The sequence below is a fragment of the Parasteatoda tepidariorum genome, chromosome 7 (assembly GCF_043381705.1).
Source record: "Parasteatoda tepidariorum isolate YZ-2023 chromosome 7, CAS_Ptep_4.0, whole genome shotgun sequence".
Lineage (NCBI taxonomy): Eukaryota > Metazoa > Arthropoda > Arachnida > Araneae > Theridiidae > Parasteatoda > Parasteatoda tepidariorum.
Window position 1 is genome coordinate 76653748 of NC_092210.1, and position 21964 is coordinate 76675711.

Here is a 21964-nt window from a genome sequence, read left to right on the forward strand (position 1 = left end):
GATATAGGCCTCTAGATGAGCTGTAGATGCATGCATTTCCTTTCCTTCGTTTTTCTTTCCCTCTACAGATTCCAAGTTAATACCATTTCTTTCTGTATTCATCCACGTTAACATAAAATATTTATTTTTCTCTACTTCTATAATAATTAGCGAACATTTATGTGTGAACTCTCTTTTTGTTCCATTTTTGACATAGATTTTTAAAAAAAATTTCACTATGAACCATCTTGTGCGAATACTTGTAAGATTATAACAATTTCCTTTTTTTTCCCTTTAAAAAAATATTATATGCTTCAGAAAGTCTCAAAACCTTTTTTCTTTTTTCATTTTATAAATGACTACATTAAAAAACGTTTGAGTAACAAATATAAGTGTAGCTGATAGAAATAATTTCAACAGTGGATATAAAACTAATGAAATTTATATTATTATTGTCATTTAATACCGGTATTTATTTAGCTAAATATTTTAGGATAATGAACGGAATTCCGTTATTTTTTCCGCATCAACTGATTTTTTCTGCAGTCATTTCGAATAAATTTCATTCAATGAAGTAATCAATGAAAAAAATTATTAAAGTTTCAGCACCACCAAGAAGGAAATGGTTTTTAAAACAATGGATACACGCCTCGTATTTCTTAAAACTATTCATTTCCAGTTCATTATAAATGTTCAACTAACCCATTTATTTCCAAGGCCAGATTTCAAAACATTACGAAGCATAGAATGATTTTCTCAACGCTATTAAGTCGATTAAAATTACAGAACAATACGCATTTCAATAAAAACATCTATCTATTCATTTTTACTGCCAAAAACAGGACAGTATTGTTCAAGCCATCATTTTTCAATGATGTTATTAGCATCATTATTTGCAATACTGCAGATTTCTTTCTCTAGCACAGTGAGTATTCTTTCCCCTCTACTGTTACTATATTATAACAATTTTACTACATTTAATAGTACTACAATCTTTTTAATGAGCAGTTTTAATAACAATAATATTAAAGAATGGGGTGTAAAGGGATGGGACTTATGTTACAAAAATATTTCTTGCAATTTTATTTCTCCTGCTGCAAAATTAGAAATTCCATGATAATACCTTGAAATAATTTTAACTCGTCAAAAATATATATTTCTTTATTAAAATATTATTTTTATTAATCTAATAAAATAGCGAAAAAATTGACATTTTCTCCCTGCACCAGGGAAGTATAGAATGTACCTTCCTAACTTACAATTCATTCATAATTTCTGAAGATATTCTAAAAATAAAAAAAATACAGTGTGTCACTTTTACGCTAATTAAAAAACGTAATAATTATTCAATCTAGCTCTTGGGGGTTCCACTTGGGGGCTGATCGCTATCCCTCTCCAACACGGGAATAGATTACGTTACGCAGTTCTTCCCTGGTCAAAAAGTGACCTGCGATATCTTCTTTAGCCAATTCTGGTTAAGTTTTGTTTAATACCTCAGTTTTATATTTTGATTTCTTTTAATCTTTTTTTTTAAAAAAAGAACATGGTAACAACTCGCTATTGCTCTCTCACTTATGGTAGCTTCGAGATCTGAGCTCATTTCACCAATCCACAGTAGAGCAGATTACCAAAAATGCAGCGAAAAATCTAAAAATTGAAATGGATTAATGTTTGTTCCTTGCGCAAAAATCTAAAGCTAGTAAATTAGTAATTCTGACAAATTTTGCAACTAGTTCCCGCTTACGTAGTTTGAAATTTATCCTTTAATTGTTTTTATAATGTTCCGTAATAACGAAATGCGCTGTATATGTCCAAAAATGCTAGGATTTATTTCAGCTGATTCCGCTGCTAATTTTAAAAGCGAGTAATGACGAAGAATAAATATTATAATAGACGATAAAGCATTCCTCCCTGAGACAAAGGATGTAGAAAATGAAAAAAGCACAGAGAAATTTTATTAATGTTATACCTTATTGTCCTACCACACGAAATCAATTTTTGTCTGATGAATATAACATACAGGATATTGAAGAAAAAATAATAATTATGGAGAGAAACTTTACACAGAGAATTTTTGAAAAAAACCGGTCAAAAAAATCTTCGTTTTTTTTAAATATCAATAAAACTGGTTTTTTTTTCCTTATATTTCACATTGTTATTTTCAATTATAGATTATATTCAGTTGTGAAAAATTATAGCATCATAAAATACAACGCCGCTCGAATTATCTCGAGTGTGCACAGTTTGGCCTGTTTAGGGAGCTCGAATTAAAACGAGCGCGCAAGTTAAGGGGTTCAGTCCGCATTTTCGGTGGAGTGTGATTTATTGACTCAAAAATGCAACTATGCAATTTATTGTGCTTTAGTTCTTTGTAAAACAACTTTGAAATAAGCCATTTAAATCAAGTCAAATCTAACTACTCTTCTGCACTTTCCCCAATCCAACAAGGCATGTCAAAGTACCTGACTACCCAAAGTGTAATTTAGCTATATTTTAAAACTAAATCTAACAAAATAATAATCAGAAGAAACATGATGATTGCAAAACACAATGGAATTGAACATTTCAATTGGAATCAGTGATCTGAAATTGGTTCTAAATACTTTCATTAAATGATATGATACGCAAAAACTAAAATTAGCATTAAGGGGTTCAAACTTTCTACCTCTTTCTTAACTAAACTGGGAACTTATTTTCTAGATTGCGGCTGTTTGCGGCTATTGATTGCATATTTTGATTGAAGGTCCGTCAAACGAAAATTATTCAGAGAAAGTTCATTACTGTGTCAATATTCAGTAACTTAAAACATCGTCTACTCTAATTAATTAGTATATTTAAGGTTAGGTTCTCGAACGATTATGATTGAGACCTAGTGCATGAATCGGATCATTGGATCAAAAGTTATTCAGGGTGTTCACTTTTTTTTACACACTGTAGTTACCCACCACAGCTAACTCTAAGATGAATTCCTAAAAAAACTCCTTGGACAGATCTGACCCAAGGGTGGGGCAATTTGCTCTGGGGGCCACATTCCTAGAACTCCCGAGCCAACGACACTCGAGCCCATGTCTCGATCCAATGATACTCGGGAAAAAAATTTAATGAAGATAACTTTTTATAGTTTAGTTTTGGTATTAAAAAATTTGAAAACCCTGTTTTTATATTATCATATAGTTGGAATAGAAAAGGAGACAGTCGTTGACACCGTCTAGAAAGCATTTCTAGAGGACCAATACCCTTCATATATATCAAAATCGTAGAATTAGAAGATAAGATCAATTTTAAAAATTTTAAATGACTTTTAAAGTAGAGCCCTTAAACGCAAAATCCCTCACCTCTCAAGGGCCATTGATGTGGTGTAGATGACATATAAAAATATGAAAACTAAACAACAGTATAAAACTTGAAAAGAAAAAATGCTGTTCGTTATTTGGGCATGAAATTTGAAAAAGAAAAAAATACATATTATTTGAATAATATTGGTAAAAATCTGTAGTCTTAAGTGATTCCTTTTCCTGTTAGCAACGCGAAAAGCGAGCATTTCCCAGAACCCTGCAACAGTACTGTTTTTTTTTTTTTTTTTTTTTAAACTACATTGGACTGGTATGATGAATCAGCTAGTGAAGAAATGAATCAAAGCAAGAGGTTGATAATGTCTTTAAAAACACTCAAATTGTCCGAACACTCCTAAAAATTTTATGAACTTTTAAACCCCAATAAACATTCCCTCTTTTCTCCTCCCCCCCCCCTGCCACTAGGTTTTTAGATTTTGAAAGAAGAATTCAACAGAAGTTTAGAGGCCCCAAATTTTAATCAAAATAGATATTTCGAATTCGATAATTTTTTTTATCTTGATTTAAAGAATTTTTTTTATCTTGATCTAAGAAAAAATTGAATTTGCTTAAAGAGATATTTTTTAACGTGACGAAATAAAAGAAAAACTTTTATTATTTTCAGATTCAAAGTATTCAGAAGAAATATCCTAACGTTTCAGGTAATTATTTAAAAATATCTATCTTAAAAATTCTGTGAAACTGTCTATGGAAAATTCTGTGAACTGTCTGTGAAAATTCTGTCTAACTATGAAATATTATAGTATATGTATCTATGTATCTAATGTATCTAAAGCAGTATTAAAACAGCACATTTTAAGCGCATATACAATATATTTCCAATCATCTGAAACTCACGGGACCAAATGGTATGACAGAATGCATAATTAGATGTATAAAAAAATTATTTTAAATACTATTGACTTAAAATTAAATCATTGAGTGGAGAACAGTTCATTAGTTCAGCGATATCGCGTGAATAACACTATTAGAGAAGATCAATAAATCGATATGCTATAAAATATCGATATTTTTAAGTATAACGATAATGATATTTTAAAATGTATTCTCCCGTAAATACTATGCTTTCTAATAATCATCAAATCAATATTGACAACAATAAATAACAAATATGATAATATTGCTAATATTATCGATTACGATAACTATCATGTATGATAATATTGCGATCTATCTCAACAAAGATAAAAATCGAATACTATAATGTCAAGCGTTTTATCGATAAGGATAATTATCGCATGCGATATTACCACGAGATTGAACAATTTACAAACAGTGTAAACTAAATACCGTGATACATCATGAATTATCGATATTTCCGTTTGATATATAAAGCAAGATTGAAGCTCCCACGTCATGCAGCATTAATTATTATAAAACTAGAGGGCAACCGTTCCCCAACTGCCTTGATTCATTCTCAAAAGTTTTCGTTTCTTGACACAAAACAATTTTTTTTAATTCAAAAGTTGAAATTATTAAGTAACCCCCAGCAACAAAATAACTTGGGCTTTCATTGGATCAATATTCACGAATCTAGGCTCAATAAGAGCTCAAAGTGCTGTTATTTTTCGATATTGGCCCTACATGGAATACTCCGATGCACCCGATATTTCATATTCATTATTCAACCAATATAGGCCCTATAAAGACCGATATTAACCCTATATAGGATCAATATTAAAAAATCTAGATATCCCAATATTGGTCTCTCGGTGCATTTTCATATAGGCTCATATTGAGCCAATTTTTAACCCATTGAGCATCAAGGTAAAAATTATTAATAAGGAAGTATTAATATGCACTAAAAGAATTTTGTTCTCTCACGCTCATGCTTACCACCTCCCTCGTCCAAACATTTCTCTTATTCTATTTGTAATATAAACCATTTATGTGTATGAATTATGTATATGAGAATCCATTTATTTTTGAACACATAAATCACTTTTCAAAGAAATCAGTTTATTGCGACTTTTAAAATTAAAAGTTTATGATCCTAACAAGTTTGTTCGATTTCCATTGCAACTTCGTCTACAACATTTGCTTTGTAAATTTAAATTTAATTTTTGAGCTTTAAAACTCGTTAAATATTTTTCATCAAAGAGATTTTTTAATAATAATGCGGGAAAAGAATTTCGTAAATTATACCTTACAGTTTTGTGTTGGCGATCAGAATGGACTACAGGAGGCACAGAAAAGAGCTCTCTACCTATAGTAACACTTCACCTTTCACCTTTAGCGTGCGGACAATCATAGGAGAAGGAAGTACCTCAGCTTCTGTCCTGATTTTCAAATAATTCAAACACTTTCAAGTTATGAAACAATATGGAATTCAAAATTGCATGTAATGTAGTTCTTAACGAAAGTGTCGGAAAAATTTTAGAAAATATTTTTAACAATTAAATACGAAAAATGTTATGGAAGGGGAAAATATCGTAGTACATTCATTGTAGACTGAGAAGAGGCGGAGAGGGAAGGAGGAGGGTCAAGACATAGAACCATAGTCCAACCCCAGATGGTTTATTCAAGCGTAGCGATCACGAATTCATTATTTTAAGTGCATATGTCAACTAGACACAGTTTTACAAAAAGCTTTTAATAACTATTTATTAATGATATAATGGTTAATACATTTAGCCTTAGATATTCGGAATAATAATCAAAACCTTTGTGTATTAGGGAAAAAAATATTTTGCAAAAAAAAAAAAAAAATACACTTATAACTTTTGTTAATTTTTTGCTGATGGTAAACAGACTGGTCCTTCAGGGGAGGGGGCAACGTAATCATCGTTCGTGTTACATTTTCACTGATAATAAATCACGTGATAAGAGGTCTTCTCATTGACTATTTGTGATGAGGACGTTATATTTTTATAGTATTGTAAGATAACGTAGACACTATTATTTAAAACGTATACTCTACTTAAACTGCTTCATAGTGGTAGTTTCAAGTAGAAGATCAATTAATAAATAAGCGAGTGGTTGCTTTTCAACGCAGCACTGCTATTTATGAATTACAAAATCAGGATTCGTATACCTACCATTTACACATTTGAGCGATCAATATTAATCAAGCACCGCAATTTATTATAACTTATTACCATCTGATTATATTTCAGCTTATTACCATCATATAATTTCTGATTATAAGAAATCATTGAATAGACACTTAAAATTAAGGCATCGAAAATCAATGTGCAGTATAACAACAACATAACTAAATCTTTACAGTGTTTAAAATTGTATTTATCTGATTCAAATAAAAATGTTGGTAATTTTTTCCACAGTTCTTAATAAAGCCGTAAGTATCATCTTAGATATGCTTACACGAATATCCGACGAACGGAAATATCAAACATCGAATACCAGATAATCAAGAGTTTACTGATATACAATATTGAAGATTTAATACTCAAGTCATTCATATTATAATTATAATTTAATACGCATAATCTTTCTCTTGTTTATTACAGAACTTGCAGAAACTTCGAAAGAAAACTCAGAAAAAAGTATAATAGATTTACTAAGTGGTGGCTTAGAGGAATCATTATTTCAAGCGGAAATTGTTGAAAGCTTAGAAGTAATATCAATTTTACCAATATTATTGCTAAAAAATTATTTAATGTCTCTTTCTAATTAGACTAAAAACGATGGTGTAAATACTATAATCCACTAAAGTGCTACTTCAATTTATTTCTGCATTTAAATATTTAACACAAATTTATCAGCTGCTATAAATACAACAGATCATTTGAGAAATAAAATAACAGACCGAAATAAAATCATTCGACTACACTATCTGGAAGAAAGTGACGGGACAACTGTAAAGTTTGGTGGAGGAGGATTGATGGTATGGGTCTGTTTCTCCCGGTATGGGGCTGGTCCACTGATGAAGGTTGATGGTATGATGAATGCCGATGGATACTGTGATATCCTCGACAATCATGTCCTTCCTACCCTGTGGGCAACGTACGGTATGGATGATTGCTTGTATCAAGACGAAAACGCAAGATCCCATGTTGCAAGGAGGACTCTTGATTGGACCTTATCTGAACAACAACGTTAAACGCATGGAGTGGCCACCGCAGATCTTAACCCAATTGAACATCTCTGGAACAAATTGGACCGTCGGTTGAGAGCCTGCACCCCTCTCCCCAAAAGCAAGCTTGAACTATGGAACTTCCTGTTAAACATTTGGAAGGAAATTCCTCTTGCCACTATGGCTAATTTAGTGGAAAGCATGCCCAGAAGGGTTGCAGCTGTGATCGCAGCTAAAGGAGGCCCTACCTCCTATTAATTTTAATAAATATGGGTTTATGTCATTATAGTTCATGCTATGTTCCAAATAGTGTAGTTTCAAGTAATAAATTGTCCACCTCTCTAAGTTGATCGTCTCTAAGTGATCAAGAACCAAATTTATTCCATTAATTAAAGATAGCAAAACCTTTGTAACTTGACCGTGACCTCCTATCTTAGATGTCGAAATAAATGAAATTGTCTAAGAGTGTTGATATTATTCTAAATCCTCCATAATTGACCAAAAAATTATGTTCTCAAATACGCCTATGGTGGTTTTATATTTCTAATTTTTAAAATTTCAACTTACAGTCCCTGACCAAATTATTAGACGCACTAAGGATTCTATAATGAATCTTAATTATCCTATAATACTATGCAGCTTTATTGCTTTTACACTACTGAAACCGGTTTGCACTTTGCTTACGTTGGTGTATCAATTGGTTAAATTAGACGTTATATAATATAAATTCGACGATTGGATAAATTAAACACATTTTATATAAATATAGAACATTTATTATATCAGATATTATATAAGTATATTATAACAATTGTACCAAATTATTATACGCACTGTAGTGTTTTAATAAGTACATGTTTTGCACGAATTTATATGCAATACTTTTACATTTCAATTCCAGAAATCGTTTTATGATTCTAATTTAATAGAACAATTTCAGTTACACTATTAAAACTATGTTTTCAATTATGCGTATCAATACTAAAAGTAGTCTTATAATTTTGATACAAGAGAATTACACCCTATATTTTTAGAACAGTGTTCTAAAATATGCCTATTAATGTTAAAAACAATTTTATACTTTTGATTAGTTTCAACTCATGATATCAGAACAGTGGTTTTAAATGTGCCACTATGTAGTTTTAAATACGCCTGTGAATACTGAAAGTGGTTTTAGGTTTGTAATTCTTAAAATTTCAACTTATACTTTTAAAATAATGCTTTCAATTGTGACTTTAAATACCAGAAATGGTTTTATAATTTTGATTTAATATAATAATTTCAGCTTACATTATTAGAACTATGTTTTCAATTCTGCGTATCAATACCAAAAGTGGTTTTATAATTCTGATATAAGGGAATTACACCTTATATTTTTAGAACAGTGTTCTAAAATATGCGTATTAATGTTAAAAACAGTTTTATATTTCTGATTATTTTCTCCTCATGCTTTCAGAACAGTGGTTTTAAATGTGCATACTTTCGATATATGTAAATGGTCTTAAAAATTTTTAAAGTTTTCTCTCTTAATAACAAAGTTAAAATAAACTGACTACATTGAAACTATTGAATCCCTGTGTACTTTTTAAACATGTTTTTAAACGTTCTACAAAATTTTGTTTTTAATTTAGTTTCGCACAGCTGTAAGGGATCCGAGACTTTTGTGGGAAGATGGTGTCGTACCTTACAAATTATCTGAGAAATTTGGTAAGCAAAATTTATTGATATAAAAATTGTAAGGCTTAATACAATCAAATCCAAATTGATAAACGATTTAAAATGACAAAAGTCAAAATTTGCAGAAAACCGGTTGAATAGGTTTTCAGCAATAAAATTTCAAAAAGTTAAATTTTTAAAATTTTATTTGTCGGTAAGTATTTGGTCAAATTATCTCGAATTTTATATTTTGCTATTTAAAAATTACATCAAGATAGCAAAAAGCTTTAATACTTAGCAATTTAAAGAATTTTTAAGAATTAAACATTAAATAAAAGAAACTAATCAATGATTTTTTAATGCAATTTTTTTTCCTTTCTTAAAAATTATTTTTTTTCCATTATAATAGAACTTAATAGTTTTGTGAGAAAAATAAAGTAATTTGAGTAAATAGTTCCGGAGATGCAAAAAAGTATAATTATTATCAAAAGACCTAACTACCGACAATTTTCCTGGCTCAATTATTAGAGCCATATTTTCAAAACGGTAACAGTCCCTCCCCTCATTATTTTGAAAACGAAAAATCCGAATCTTTTGGGGGAAAAAAAGATTTCTTTGCTATAAAAACGTACACCTTTGTGTCTGATTTCATAACTTAATAGATACGTTAAAGTAACTAATTAGTATATTTAAAGCAACTTTTAAAGTGTGTCTTTTTCTCAGGATCAAATAAATTTGCGAACTTCATTTACTTCATTCTAAGATAGATGCATCTTTTTCGGTGTTGTGTTCTTGCATTAATGTCAGATTAAATCACGTTTGTAAACAAAACAAGAATCTAATAGAAAAAACAACAGATCTTACATGGATGCCATAGAGTCATATAATCCCTACATTGAATCCGGCTGAATAAGAAATGCTACAAATAAAATATAACCTTGCGTAAAACGCCATCTATGTAAATGGATGTATTATTCATGGATGAAATTATTATTACCATGCCCTTTTGAACCACTAACAATGAATTTTATTAAAAATAACGCATAAAGAGTCATAGTGGCTCAGGTGATAGATAGTTCGCCTTCTAATGAGGTGAACTTAGCTCAGCTCCCAGCAGTGACTGATCGATGGATACAATTCCTGCACCGACCACAGTGCTGAAGTAAAATACACTCTATAACAAAAAAATCGACGCACCAAGAAGCAATCATCCGATTGCTTTGAAATTTCAGATTACAGTGGTGCATGGCTCGATCAGGCTGGGATGATGCCGACTGGGGACGTATAGTCTGCAGCGACGAATCCCTCTTCCAACTGTGTTCTGACGATCATCGAAGACTTGTTTGGAGACGCACAGGGCAGAGGGGGGATCTTGCCTTCACTATTGCACGCCACACCGGCCCTCAACAAGGCATTATGGTCTGGGGTGCCATTTCCTTTGACAGCCGGACCCCTTTGGTCGTCATTAGAGGCACACTTACTGCACAACGGTACGTCGACGACATCCTAAGACCTGTTTTGCTACCGTTCCTTTTGCAGCTCCCTGGGCTGGTTTTTCAGCAGGACAATGCTAGACCACATACGGCACGTGCTGCTATGAACTGTCTGCAAGCTTGTCAAACTCTTCCTTGGCCTGCCAGATCACCAGATCTCTCTCCCATCGAGCATGTCTGGGATGTGATGGGAAGGCGATTGCATCTGGCACGGAATGTTGATGACCTCGTTCGACAATTGGATCGAATTTGGCAGGAAATACAGCAAGAGACTATCCGGGAGTTTTATCGGTCTATGCCACGCCGTGTGGCAACTTGTATCCAGGCTGGAGGCGAATCAACACCTTATTGAACTTGTTACTGTAACTCTGCAATAAATTATTCAATTGTTCTGAAATTTTAATCATTTACTATTCAGTACATTGTCTTCCAATCCACCAATTTTCGTTTCAATCGGAAAACTCCTTCTTGGTGCGTCGATTTTTTTGCTATAGAGTGTATTCTCAGTGGTAGACGGATCATGGGTTTGAGTCCTTTTGCCATCAGGCAGAGGGGTTTTTCCCTCGTGGTTTTTTCTCTCCATGTCGTGGTTTTTTCTCTCCATGTTACTCCCATCAAAAAGTCTTCAACGTATGCAAATTTCTCTCTCTACTTAATCCAGAAGCTCCTTTGTCTTCTGGATTAGGTTCAAAATAACAAGGTTACGAAGTTAAACATTAGTGGTCGTAAACCCAAAAAAATGGCTCGGCTAATCACCGATGGTTATAAAATAAAATAAAAATAAACAAGTATTACATAAAAAAAAATATTCAAAGGTTTTGTTTGGAAAAAGAAATCAGATACTTGGCATTGACTACATGCAATTATTGTCAACTGTCCAATCTGTTTCCTTGCATATGCAGCAGATATGAATCAAGGGCTGTGCCTACCCCTATGCAAGAGATTCCCAAATAAAAATGTGAAATAAATGAATTAAAATGAAGATCTTACGAGTTAACAATACAGTTATTGAAGAATAAACAGAACAGTTATTGAAATATTACTTTCCTTAAATGAATAACACACTTAATTGAAATAGATCAGAAATAGAAAAAAAATATTTTTATTTTTTAACTATCAGAAGATTTTCACACATATTCTTCATTATTAAAATATCTACAACAGCTGAAGCACAGCGTTAACTCAAGATGTCATTTTATGAGCAAGACATGAGAACCCATTCTATGAGATATATGCACATGCCTGTAAGTTGTTCTAAGAAAGTACAAAATTTTAATTCGTATTTACAAAATGCAGAAGATTTGAGGCTCAATGCAGAAAGGCAAAAAATACAGAAAGCTTCTGCAAAACGCAGAAGAGTTGGCAGATATGCAACGGTTCGTTACGAAGGTTAACAGTTCGTTATAAACATGAAATTACTCAATCACAAGATGTTTTTGTAAAGTAAAATATTTAATAACACTTAAAAATATTCAATGTTCTTTAATTAGAAGTAATTATTATTTTAAACTTTAAATAGATTATTTATTGCAGCCCTTATTTTTGTCAAGAATTTTAACTTTTTTTTTAATAAAATGTACGTCTATCAATCTTGTAATTTTTATTTAGCATTAAACATTGAATATGAGTGCAGGGCTGTAAAATATGAAATGTTTAAACTATTTTACCAGGAGCAGAAATTTGGCAAAGCTTTTTTTTTTCTCAGCATTTTGTAAATGTGTTACAGGTATTGATGAACAACATCGTTTCCTAGACGTCATAGCTGAATTCAGTGAAAAAACTTGTATTTTTTTTGTTCCTCATACTGATGAGAACCGATATCTTTTCATCAAGCCTGGAAATGGGTAGGTCTCAAATTGATTTCATTCAAACTTGATCCTATATCTATTTTTTTCTTTTGTCTACGATGTTTCAAATTGAAGTTTTTTTTATCACATAATAGGCTTTTAATGTGTTTACTCTTGGCTCACTCTTGGACAGGCGTTACCAACTTTTTGCATACAGCTAGCCAAAACTTTGACAGGCAATTTCCAATGGCATGTGTGCCTTTACGACTCAAGCACAATGTACACAAAAGACTAATATTTATTTCAACTACATTTTTCCCCTTTGTTTTTGATCGGCAAAGTGTAGTGAAGAATAAGATTTGTATTTCCCTGATCCACCCGATTAAGATATCAAAAGATATAGGAATCGACGTCACAATTGCCCCAAGAACAACCACAGTTTCATTTAAATTGTGTGACGGGAGCAAGCTGCTAGGCCAACATCAGTGCATTTATTAAAATCAAAAAAAGCAGTTACACTCCTCATTTTAGCCACAATCTTTACTAATAGCTTTTATAATCTTAGCCTATAAATGCGAGGGTCATTTTTTTTAAGTAAGAACCGTTTTGTAATGGAGTAAGAGAAACTTTTATTTATGAACGCAAATTGTATCACTAACTGAAATATGAACATTTGTTCACTTTTCAACATCACCAATAACATTGAAACATTTGTCGAGTCATCGTACCAGCTCTGAGATCCTATCATCAAAGTACTCTGCAGTCTGACGGTTAAACCAGTTAGTAACAGTTTCTTTCAACGTGTAATCATTTTCCAAGCACTTTCCACTAAGATTTCTTTAAGATTTGGAAGCAAATAAAAGACTAGTGGTTCTAAGTCAAGACTGTATGGTGGATAATCCAGCACTTCCCATTCATGACAGATCATTCTTCATCATGAACAGTTGTTTTTCCTTCATTAAAAAGCCTACACCATTTATACACATTTCCCTCATTCATTAAACGTTCACCACAAACTTCAACAAGCTGATGGGGAATTTCAGCAGGTCGTTCTTTTTCTGCATTTAAAAACGAAATAATTGAATGAACTGCACAATCGGCGGGATTACTGATTGACATGATGACAGCAGATGCAATATAACCATACAACAAATACCAGCAGAGACGTGAAACGTAATGGCGAAGTAGCTAGAGATTTGCCAAATGTTGGCGACCTTGTTCTGACGTCGCTTGACTGGCAACACAATACCTGCAAAACAATGTGTAATAGGTTCTGACTTTAAAAATGACCCTCGAACATAACAGGATTATTAGCTTAACACAATAATTTGTTGGCAACGGTCTTACAACTCTCACCTTGCCACATTATATAAAACAATACACGCTTATGTCTAAAAAATGCAACTACCATTCGCATACCTGCTCTATGCAAACAGCGATATAATCAATCAATCAATATACAGGGTGTTTATAAAGTCTCGGACCTATTTTGATGTTTAATAACTCATAAAATAATAAAGATAGATTAAAATTAATAACATAAATAGTTAGATAGACTCATAAAGTTTCATGGCCCTTGTCAATGAACTTCCACGTGTGCCCCCTGCGTCGCACAGAAAATATCAAGTCGATAGTCAATTTCACGCCAGGTAGCGGCAAGCATGTCGGCATCCACAGAGGCTATTGCGGTTGTAATTCTGGCTTTTAGGTCATCAATGTTCGACACGATCTTCTGGTAAACATTGTCTTTTATAAATCCCCAAAGAAAAAAGTCCAGCGGCGTTATATCAGGTGATCTGGGTGGTCAAGGAATTGGACCTCCTCACCCAATCCATCTTCCTGGAAAATGGTCATTCAAAGAACCACGAACGATGATACCCCAATGAGGTGGGGCACCATCTTGTTGCAAAAAGACATATGGCTGAAGCTCTTCCAGTTGTGCAAATACGAAGTTTTCCAACATGTCTAAGTATACGACTGATGAGACCGTCTTTTCTGTAAAAAAGAAAGGCCCAATGACTCGGTCGTGCATTAGTTCACACCACACATTAACCTTTGGGGAATCCCTTTGTGTCTCACGGTATTCATGTGACTTTTTTCTTTGGGGATTTATAAAGGACAATGTTTACAGAAGAATCGTGTCGAACATTGATGACCTAAAAGCCAGAATTACAACCGCAATAGCCTCTGTGGATGCCGACATTCTTGCCGCTACCTGGCGTGAAATTGACTATCGACTTGATATTCTCGATGCGACGAAGGGAGCACATGTGGAAGCTCATTGACAAGGGTCATGAAACTTGTTGAGTCTATCTAACTATTTATGTTATTAATTTTAATCTATCTTTATTATTTTATGAGTTATTAACAAAATGGGTCTGGGAATTTATAAACACCCTGCATATTATTTTTACTCCTTCTGAGATCAATAGAGTGAAAAAAGTTAATAACTAAATCTGAAATATCCAAATCAGTTCAATTGAAAAGGAAAGTGACACAATTTTTAAAAAAATAATAATAATAATAATGATCTAAGAACAAAATAAAGTTAATTTAAAAAAATCAGTATCTTCCCGAAATAACTGCACTGACTGAAACGCACCTTGTAATCATGTGCCACAGTTTGGCCAACCCTTCTTTTGTACGACTATGTGATTTTCTTTTCAATCGGTAATCTAAGAAGATTTATCATATGTTTGACCTAGATTTTACAAAAACCAATTAAAGAGTAGAGTTGATAAAGGTTCTCTGTAACATTGTCAAGTTGGTTAAACTGGTTTTTATGTTTATATCGATCATGGGCTGCAATAGTGGCACAACTCAAAAAACACGCGTTTTGGACTAAGAACAGGTGTAAATGGGAAAATACACATTCTTTCAGCAGCAATACTAGCACAACTTATAATTCAACTTGAAGGTAATCTTCGTTTAAGCAAACTAAAGCATTTCTTATGCTATTGCAGTCCATGAGCTATATAATGCTCTTTTTTGTTTATCTGCAAAATGAGGTTTATGCCTTGACTTTATTTCTCGTTCGCAATCTGAAAATCATAGTAATCTGTACACTAGCTAACGCTTATTTAAAGTATTTGCTTCTTAGCGATGCGATCGCACTCTTTGTGCTTTCAATATACTGCCAAAAGAGAGGCTTTTGTCGTCAATTAAATTTGGAATCTTCTTGTTCTTCAAAAATCTTTAACGATAGTCCAGCCACTGAAGATAATCTATCTACTTTATCCACTGAAATCTCAAAATGGCAAAATAAACCAATATTGTATAACTAAATACAATATTTTTCTAATATTTTTTTTTTTTTTTCAAAAATATATCTTAGAACCATCTCCCACTAAGCTCTTCAATAGTTTGCAAATACTATTTAATAATTAATCATTGCCGCTACAGTGTTAAATTATTAACAAAAAAGGCAATAACAATAATAAATATAAATTTATTGAACACATTATAGTTAGTAATTGCAATTTTTGTGCAGTTTTATAAATAAAACTATTTTATCTGTTCACATTTAGTACATTTTTTTAGGTAGAGATACACACACTTACAAAATATTATTTGGTTGATGTATTAATTATTTGCAATGCATATATCACGCTATGAACAAAACAGTGGTATTTCCGCAAAGCAAATTTTTAAGATGATTTCGCTTGCTATTGTTAGTAAATTCTGCTTAGATTGTTAGTTTACTATCGTTAGTAAATAAAAATTACACATATTTATTATTGTTAGTAAATTACATACACACATTACACATTTATTATCGTTAGCAAATAAAAATTACAATGCTCGAGCTACACCAGGATTTAAAAAAACTCAGTATTTTTGAAAAATCTCAAAATTTTATAAACCATATTGAAGTAATAATTGAAACACTTCTTTACAGTTGTGACACAATAATAGGAAAAGATCCTGATGGAAAAAGAACTATATCAAAATTGGCTAGAGAATGTTTTTTTGTGAAACCAGGAATTCTTTTACACGAAATGATGCATGTGTTAGGTTTTGTTCATGAACATAACCGACCAGACAGAGATAAGTACATCAAAGTTCTGGAGAATAACATCATAGAAGGTAAAGATATGAAATTACTATCTATATTCACTTGAATATATAGTGTGTTCTCTAAATGGAAAAAAGATGATTTACACTGTCTGGCCAAAAATATCCGGACGCACACCTGAAAAAGATGGTGGGGAGGTGTTTTGCTTGGTTTAGTCTAGGTTCCTCTGATTGGAAACATAGGCCTCGTAGTGAAACAAAGAAAACAGCAGGACAACAATTTTCAAAAAATCAGGACATTTTTTCGGTGAACACTATAGGAGGGTTAGAGTAATTGTAACCAGCGGTATTTTTAAAAAAACACTCTATTAGTGTAAGAATTTTGAAAAATATGTTTCATCAAGTTTTAAGTGAATATTTTGTTTCGAAAACTTTTAAATGGTTTTAGATTAAAATTTTGTGTTAGTATTCGAATGATTCTAAAAAAAATCCTCCAAATCTTTAAAAAATAGTTTCGGCGTATGTTGATTAAAGTGATTTCAACCGTTGAAGAAAGTTTAGTAAGTGTAAATTGATTTATAACTAAGCCCAATTATGATTTCTTACACTTTTAATTATTATTTTCTGTTCGTATTACAGTTTGTTATCTAGAATATATTTTGATCATTTTAAGTTAATTTCAAATTGGTAACATTTTGTCTTCTTTCGCGTAAAAATGCCAAGAATGTAGTACACAAAAAAGAAGCATCAACCTTCTTACTTTCTAAAAAACGATGCAACTCTGCTATGATGGTAAAAGGAAAGAAACTGAATCAGCCAAAAACTGAGTCAGCAGCAAATGAGAGGAAAAGTTTTAAGGATGGTAAACTAAAATTTTTATGGATGGTTAACTAAAGGACTGGTAGATGAGCTTTATAAAAAGACACCTTTGTTATCCTTGAAGTAAGCCAAGTACTACCAGTCATTTTGCCAGTCTAACGCAATTTCGAAATTGTATTAGGATTTTCACAAAAATTTAAAATCAATCATAAAAAGAAAAAACAGACAACGTCAGATAAAATTTTTAATCACGATCCCTTCCACGTGCTTGGAATTGGTGAAAAATGGAAGGTACTAATTAGGGTATTTACATGGGCTAACCATGAATCAACAACAGTTCTGGAATATGTATCAGTTAATGGTCATAATTCTCCCACGTGTGATCAAAATTACCCCTAATTTTCATTTTTTTTAAAATTTAGTAGAATATTATTCAATGAGCACCCCTTTGTGACTTAGTGACTTTATATGTGACTTAGATGATCGATTTTCTTTCATACATTCTTAAAGAATCACCCTGTGTCATTAAAATATTTATTGTTTAGAGATACATACTATAGTTCAAAATATAAAAAAATCAAAAGTGATCATAATTACCCTCAAACTAACCCTACCTACATCAGACCACTTTTAAAAAAGGGAAACAAAAAAAAAAGTATAATTTGCTCTACTTTAGTGAAAGCAAATTTCATAGCAAAAGAGTAATAAAATATCCTATTTTTAATTTCAGAATTACTATGTTTAGAACAAAAAGTGTTAACAGTTTCCAGTATAACTTTATTAATACTGGATAAATCATTATACTTTCAAATAAATAAATGTAAAATTGTTATAATAGTGTTGCAAGAGAAAAAAAAATAACCAGCATCAATTAGTTAATATTATCTCATACCAATATTTAAATGATTTTTAAGCAGGATTTCAATAATCTCGAAATAAAAATACAATGAACTCTTTGACATTTTTGTATAAAACTAATTTAGTGAAAGACCCCTCAATTGAACATTTAAAGATCATATGATTACGTTGACTGAAATCTCTTTTTTAAAAATCCGCATTTGAATGCTTAAAAAATGTTCTGAAAGCACACAAAAATCAGGAATATCCGGACAAAATGCTAAAAAACCAGGGATATTTTTTATCAGAGATATCAAGACAACTACTAACCCTGAACAGTAAGATGCCTGCGAACATTCTGGACAATGCCGCTCTCCCAACTTGAAGGCAATATTTCAGGGAAGGCACTTTTCTCTTCCAACAGTGCTCTATTCATTCTCTTTTTGACTTGCTCAACCCTAGTTTCAAAAAACCAGATACTGGATTTGTCGTGTCAGAGCCACGATCTAAATCCCATAGAACACCTTAAGGACGAATAAGAACACAATTTAGGTAGCCACATATATGGCAACGTTACTTTTAAAAAGTAACGAGTAAAAGTACAAGTATTTTTAAAAAAAGTAACGCGTAAAAAGTAAAAAGTTCTTATTTTGAAAAGTAACGAATAAAAAGTACAAGTAAAAGTACAAGTACTAAACAAAAAAAGTAACGATTTAAAAGTACATTTCTAGGAAATTGAAACTTCAAAGTAACCTAAAATTTTATTGATAATATTCTTATGTTCTTCAATGTTTTTGCAAAATTGTTATTTATTTATTATTTTTAATTTTGAAAGTTATGGATCTTAATTTATTTTTAAATTCGGAAGAATATTATAATATAATTTTATAATATAATCGTATAATATAATTTTAAAATCAAATATAATTTTAATATCAAACTTTTTATGGATTTGCACGAAAAAGAAATTTTATCTATTGATTTTAATTTTTAGTTTATTATTTTTATTTATTTAAATTACCATTGATTTAAAATTGTTTTACTCTATAGAAACGCGTTTTAAAAGCACAAACATAAACAAAGCAAACACGGGGTTTCAGATAGCTTTGTGATCTTTGAGCTGGTAAAAAATAATTGAATGTGCAGTATAAGTTGAAACAGAACAGTCTACAGTTTTATTTGTAACAATGGCTAATGCTGAAGTCATGCGAGAAAATCATTTTCCGAACATTTCTGCCAAACGGAATGATTAAAATTTGTAAACGAATTTTAGTATCAGCGGCTAAATTAATACCTTCGAGTTTTCAAGAGTTAAAATAGTAAAATAGTTTTCAGTAGCACAAATAGTTCCGAAGTTCTTAGAGATTTGACTGGGCGTTGTTTGACAAGGTCGGGCATAAACATAATTTTAGGAAAAAATGTACTAGGTAAAAATGTATTTAGTAAAAAATGTATTAAGACAAAAATGTATTATTAGTGAGATCAAAAAGAAAATTGAAAAACGTAATAACAAAATCCAACAATTTTTATTTAAAATGTATTAAACAAATGCATAAAACTCGGAAATGAATGAAAATAACTTCCAAATTAATATTTTTATTCATTTTGCAAAATAATTGCATTTTGACAGCATTTTTTTAAATTTTTTTTTAGAAAGCTTACCGAGTTTTAGAAAAAAGTAACGATTTCATTCGACATTTCCGTTACAAATACTTGTACTTTTTCCCTAAAAAAGTAACGAAAGTACAAGTAAAAGTACTAAATTTAAAAAGTAACGAAGTACAAGTAAAAGTACGTACTTTTTACTTGTACCGGCGGTACAAGTAACGAAAGTAAAAGTACTGCCATATATGGGTAGCCATCCTCCCTACCAGAACTCACTTCAGTTGTGATGAACACATCGAAAAGTGAACTCCTGTGGTCATCTACCAAAAGCTAAAGGAAAACCCAGACGTATGAAGGCTATCGAAGAAGCAAAAAGGGCGTTGACGCATTGTTGATAAATGCCTCAGGGCTCTCCAAATACATACCACTGGGCATCCAAACATCTTTGGCCAGATCGTGTAATTGTTTTTTTTATTTTTTTTAGGCAGAAAGCAGTTACACAATGCCGTTGTTGAAATTTGTTCTTGAAATTATTTTCGCAAACGAAGCAGAAAAATTAAGGGAGGAAGATAGTAACTTTTTTTATGGAATTTTAAATTTTCTACTTTAGTAACTATATTTTAAAATGTTTCAATGAATTACACTTTTGTTTTGCAGAAAAACTATTACAATTTGAAAAATATTCCTGGAATGAGGTTAAAGTTTTCAACTTCAGTTACGACTATGGATCAGTAATGCATTATGGAGCCTATGTATTTTCAAAAAATGGTAAACCAACAATAATACCCTTAAAGGAAGGAGTAAAAATTGGACAAAGAGAAGGATTTAGTTCAACTGATGTAATAAAAATAAATAAATTATACTGTTAATTTAATCGACAATTTTTTTTTTGCCACTTTTTTACACATGATTACTTTACTTATTTAATTTAGGTTAAAAACAATTTCAAAATGTTCAGGCCTGTCGGTATATCACGAAATAAAATTTCTTACATCGCCCAGTCTTAGTTACTCTGAAACTTTTCTAATAATATCCCATATTTAAATAGAACAATTTATTATTCTAAGCCAATTTTTATGAATTTTGTTTCCTGTTAATTTTAAGTTTTTTTTCAACCAAACTTTCTTTTTAATTTTGAGCATGAATGTAAATTTAAGGAGTGTAGACTGTAGCTATTTTACCTTATATTTCGTAACGTGATAGATTTCTTACCTTAGCTTAATATTAAACTAAAATATTTTAAAATATTATATATTTGATTTCCATTCGAAGTAAATTAACATTTAAACAGCGAACAGGGTCACTCAATGAAATTCTAGTTTAAAGTCAAAGTACAACGGATTTAAGTTTATTTAAGAAAGAAAATTAACAAGTAGCACCCTAGACATCCAAAAATAATAAACCATAACTGCAACAAACATTCACATTAATCGAAAAAGGTTTGCTATCTCTGAGATGGAGTGTACATGTTGTTTTTCTATCAAGTTTTGTAAATCCAGAGCCCTATTCTAGTCATGCCTTTACTAAATCATCACCCACTTGATAAGTCAAAAAATTTACACTGCCCCTAGCAAGGAAAAAATAATGAATAAAAAGTTACATTTGTGTCCCAAATTATGTTTTGATATGGTACACTTTTATAATGATGATTAAGTAGTTGAAAATATTAACTACTAACCAATGTATTTATATTGGAAATGTTTCTTTAAACTAATTTTGATGGAAATAATTTAAAAGTAAAACGTTTAGGCATATGCATAACTATAAACAACGCAACATATTACTTTGCAGTTTAAACTAGATGTTGAATTAAATATTATTTTTCTTACATATGATTAAAAATGCGAAATAAATTAATATTATAAAATCAAAGGCAATCTATCTGTCTTTTTTTTTGTACAGTTTATACTGAGTAAAACATATTTCAAATCAAATCCGATAATTATATTTTATATTATATGCATGAAGTTAATTACTTTCTGATAATGTCTCTATGAATAATTTAAAAATAGAATTAACACGTAAATTACACAATAAATTAACTTAAAAATATAATTAAAATCTCTTTTTAAAAAATAAAAAAATAAACAGAAAACACAGAAAAATTAACAAAAAAGTTTGGATAATAATTTTTGTTAAAAAAATAAAAGAACAATTAATTCTGATAAAAATATTAACACAGCACTATTTTAAACTTTGTCCCCAGTGTTTCGCGTCATTCCCTCACAACAATGTTCTTATCACCTGCAATCTTCTTAGAATAAAAATGTTTTAATAAAAACTTCAGAAGTTAACAACTGGCATCATAGAACAAAATTGCAGTATGTTTCCATCTTCAACTTAAAGAAGCTTTGCTGTGGAATAAATTTGAATGAATCAAACCAG

The 21964-nt window shown here is 31.1% G+C and overlaps 1 protein-coding gene across 1 annotated transcript; it reads left to right on the forward strand.

Moving 5' to 3' along the window:
• Nucleotides 1–705: 705 nt before the first annotated feature.
• Nucleotides 706–20453, forward strand: LOC107454744 (zinc metalloproteinase nas-13-like). The gene is made up of 7 exons (XM_043039383.2): nt 706–904; nt 3937–3973; nt 6803–6909; nt 9000–9075; nt 12244–12361; nt 16203–16390; nt 20237–20453. The coding sequence occupies exons 1-7, from the start codon at nt 851–853 to the stop codon at nt 20446–20448; spliced, it is 792 nt and encodes a 263-aa protein (XP_042895317.1). The 5' UTR covers nt 706–850; the 3' UTR covers nt 20449–20453.
• Nucleotides 20454–21964: the final 1511 nt, after the last annotated feature.

Coding starts and splice junctions, on each gene's coding strand:
- LOC107454744 (XM_043039383.2), top strand. CDS start 851: ATGATGTTATTAGCATCATTATTTGCAATACTGCAGATTTCTTTCTCT. Junction 905..3,936: donor AGATTTCTTTCTCTAGCACA/GTGAGTATTCTT, acceptor TATTATTTTCAG/ATTCAAAGTATTCAGAAGAA. Junction 9,076..12,243: donor CAAATTATCTGAGAAATTTG/GTAAGCAAAATT, acceptor AATGTGTTACAG/GTATTGATGAACAACATCGT.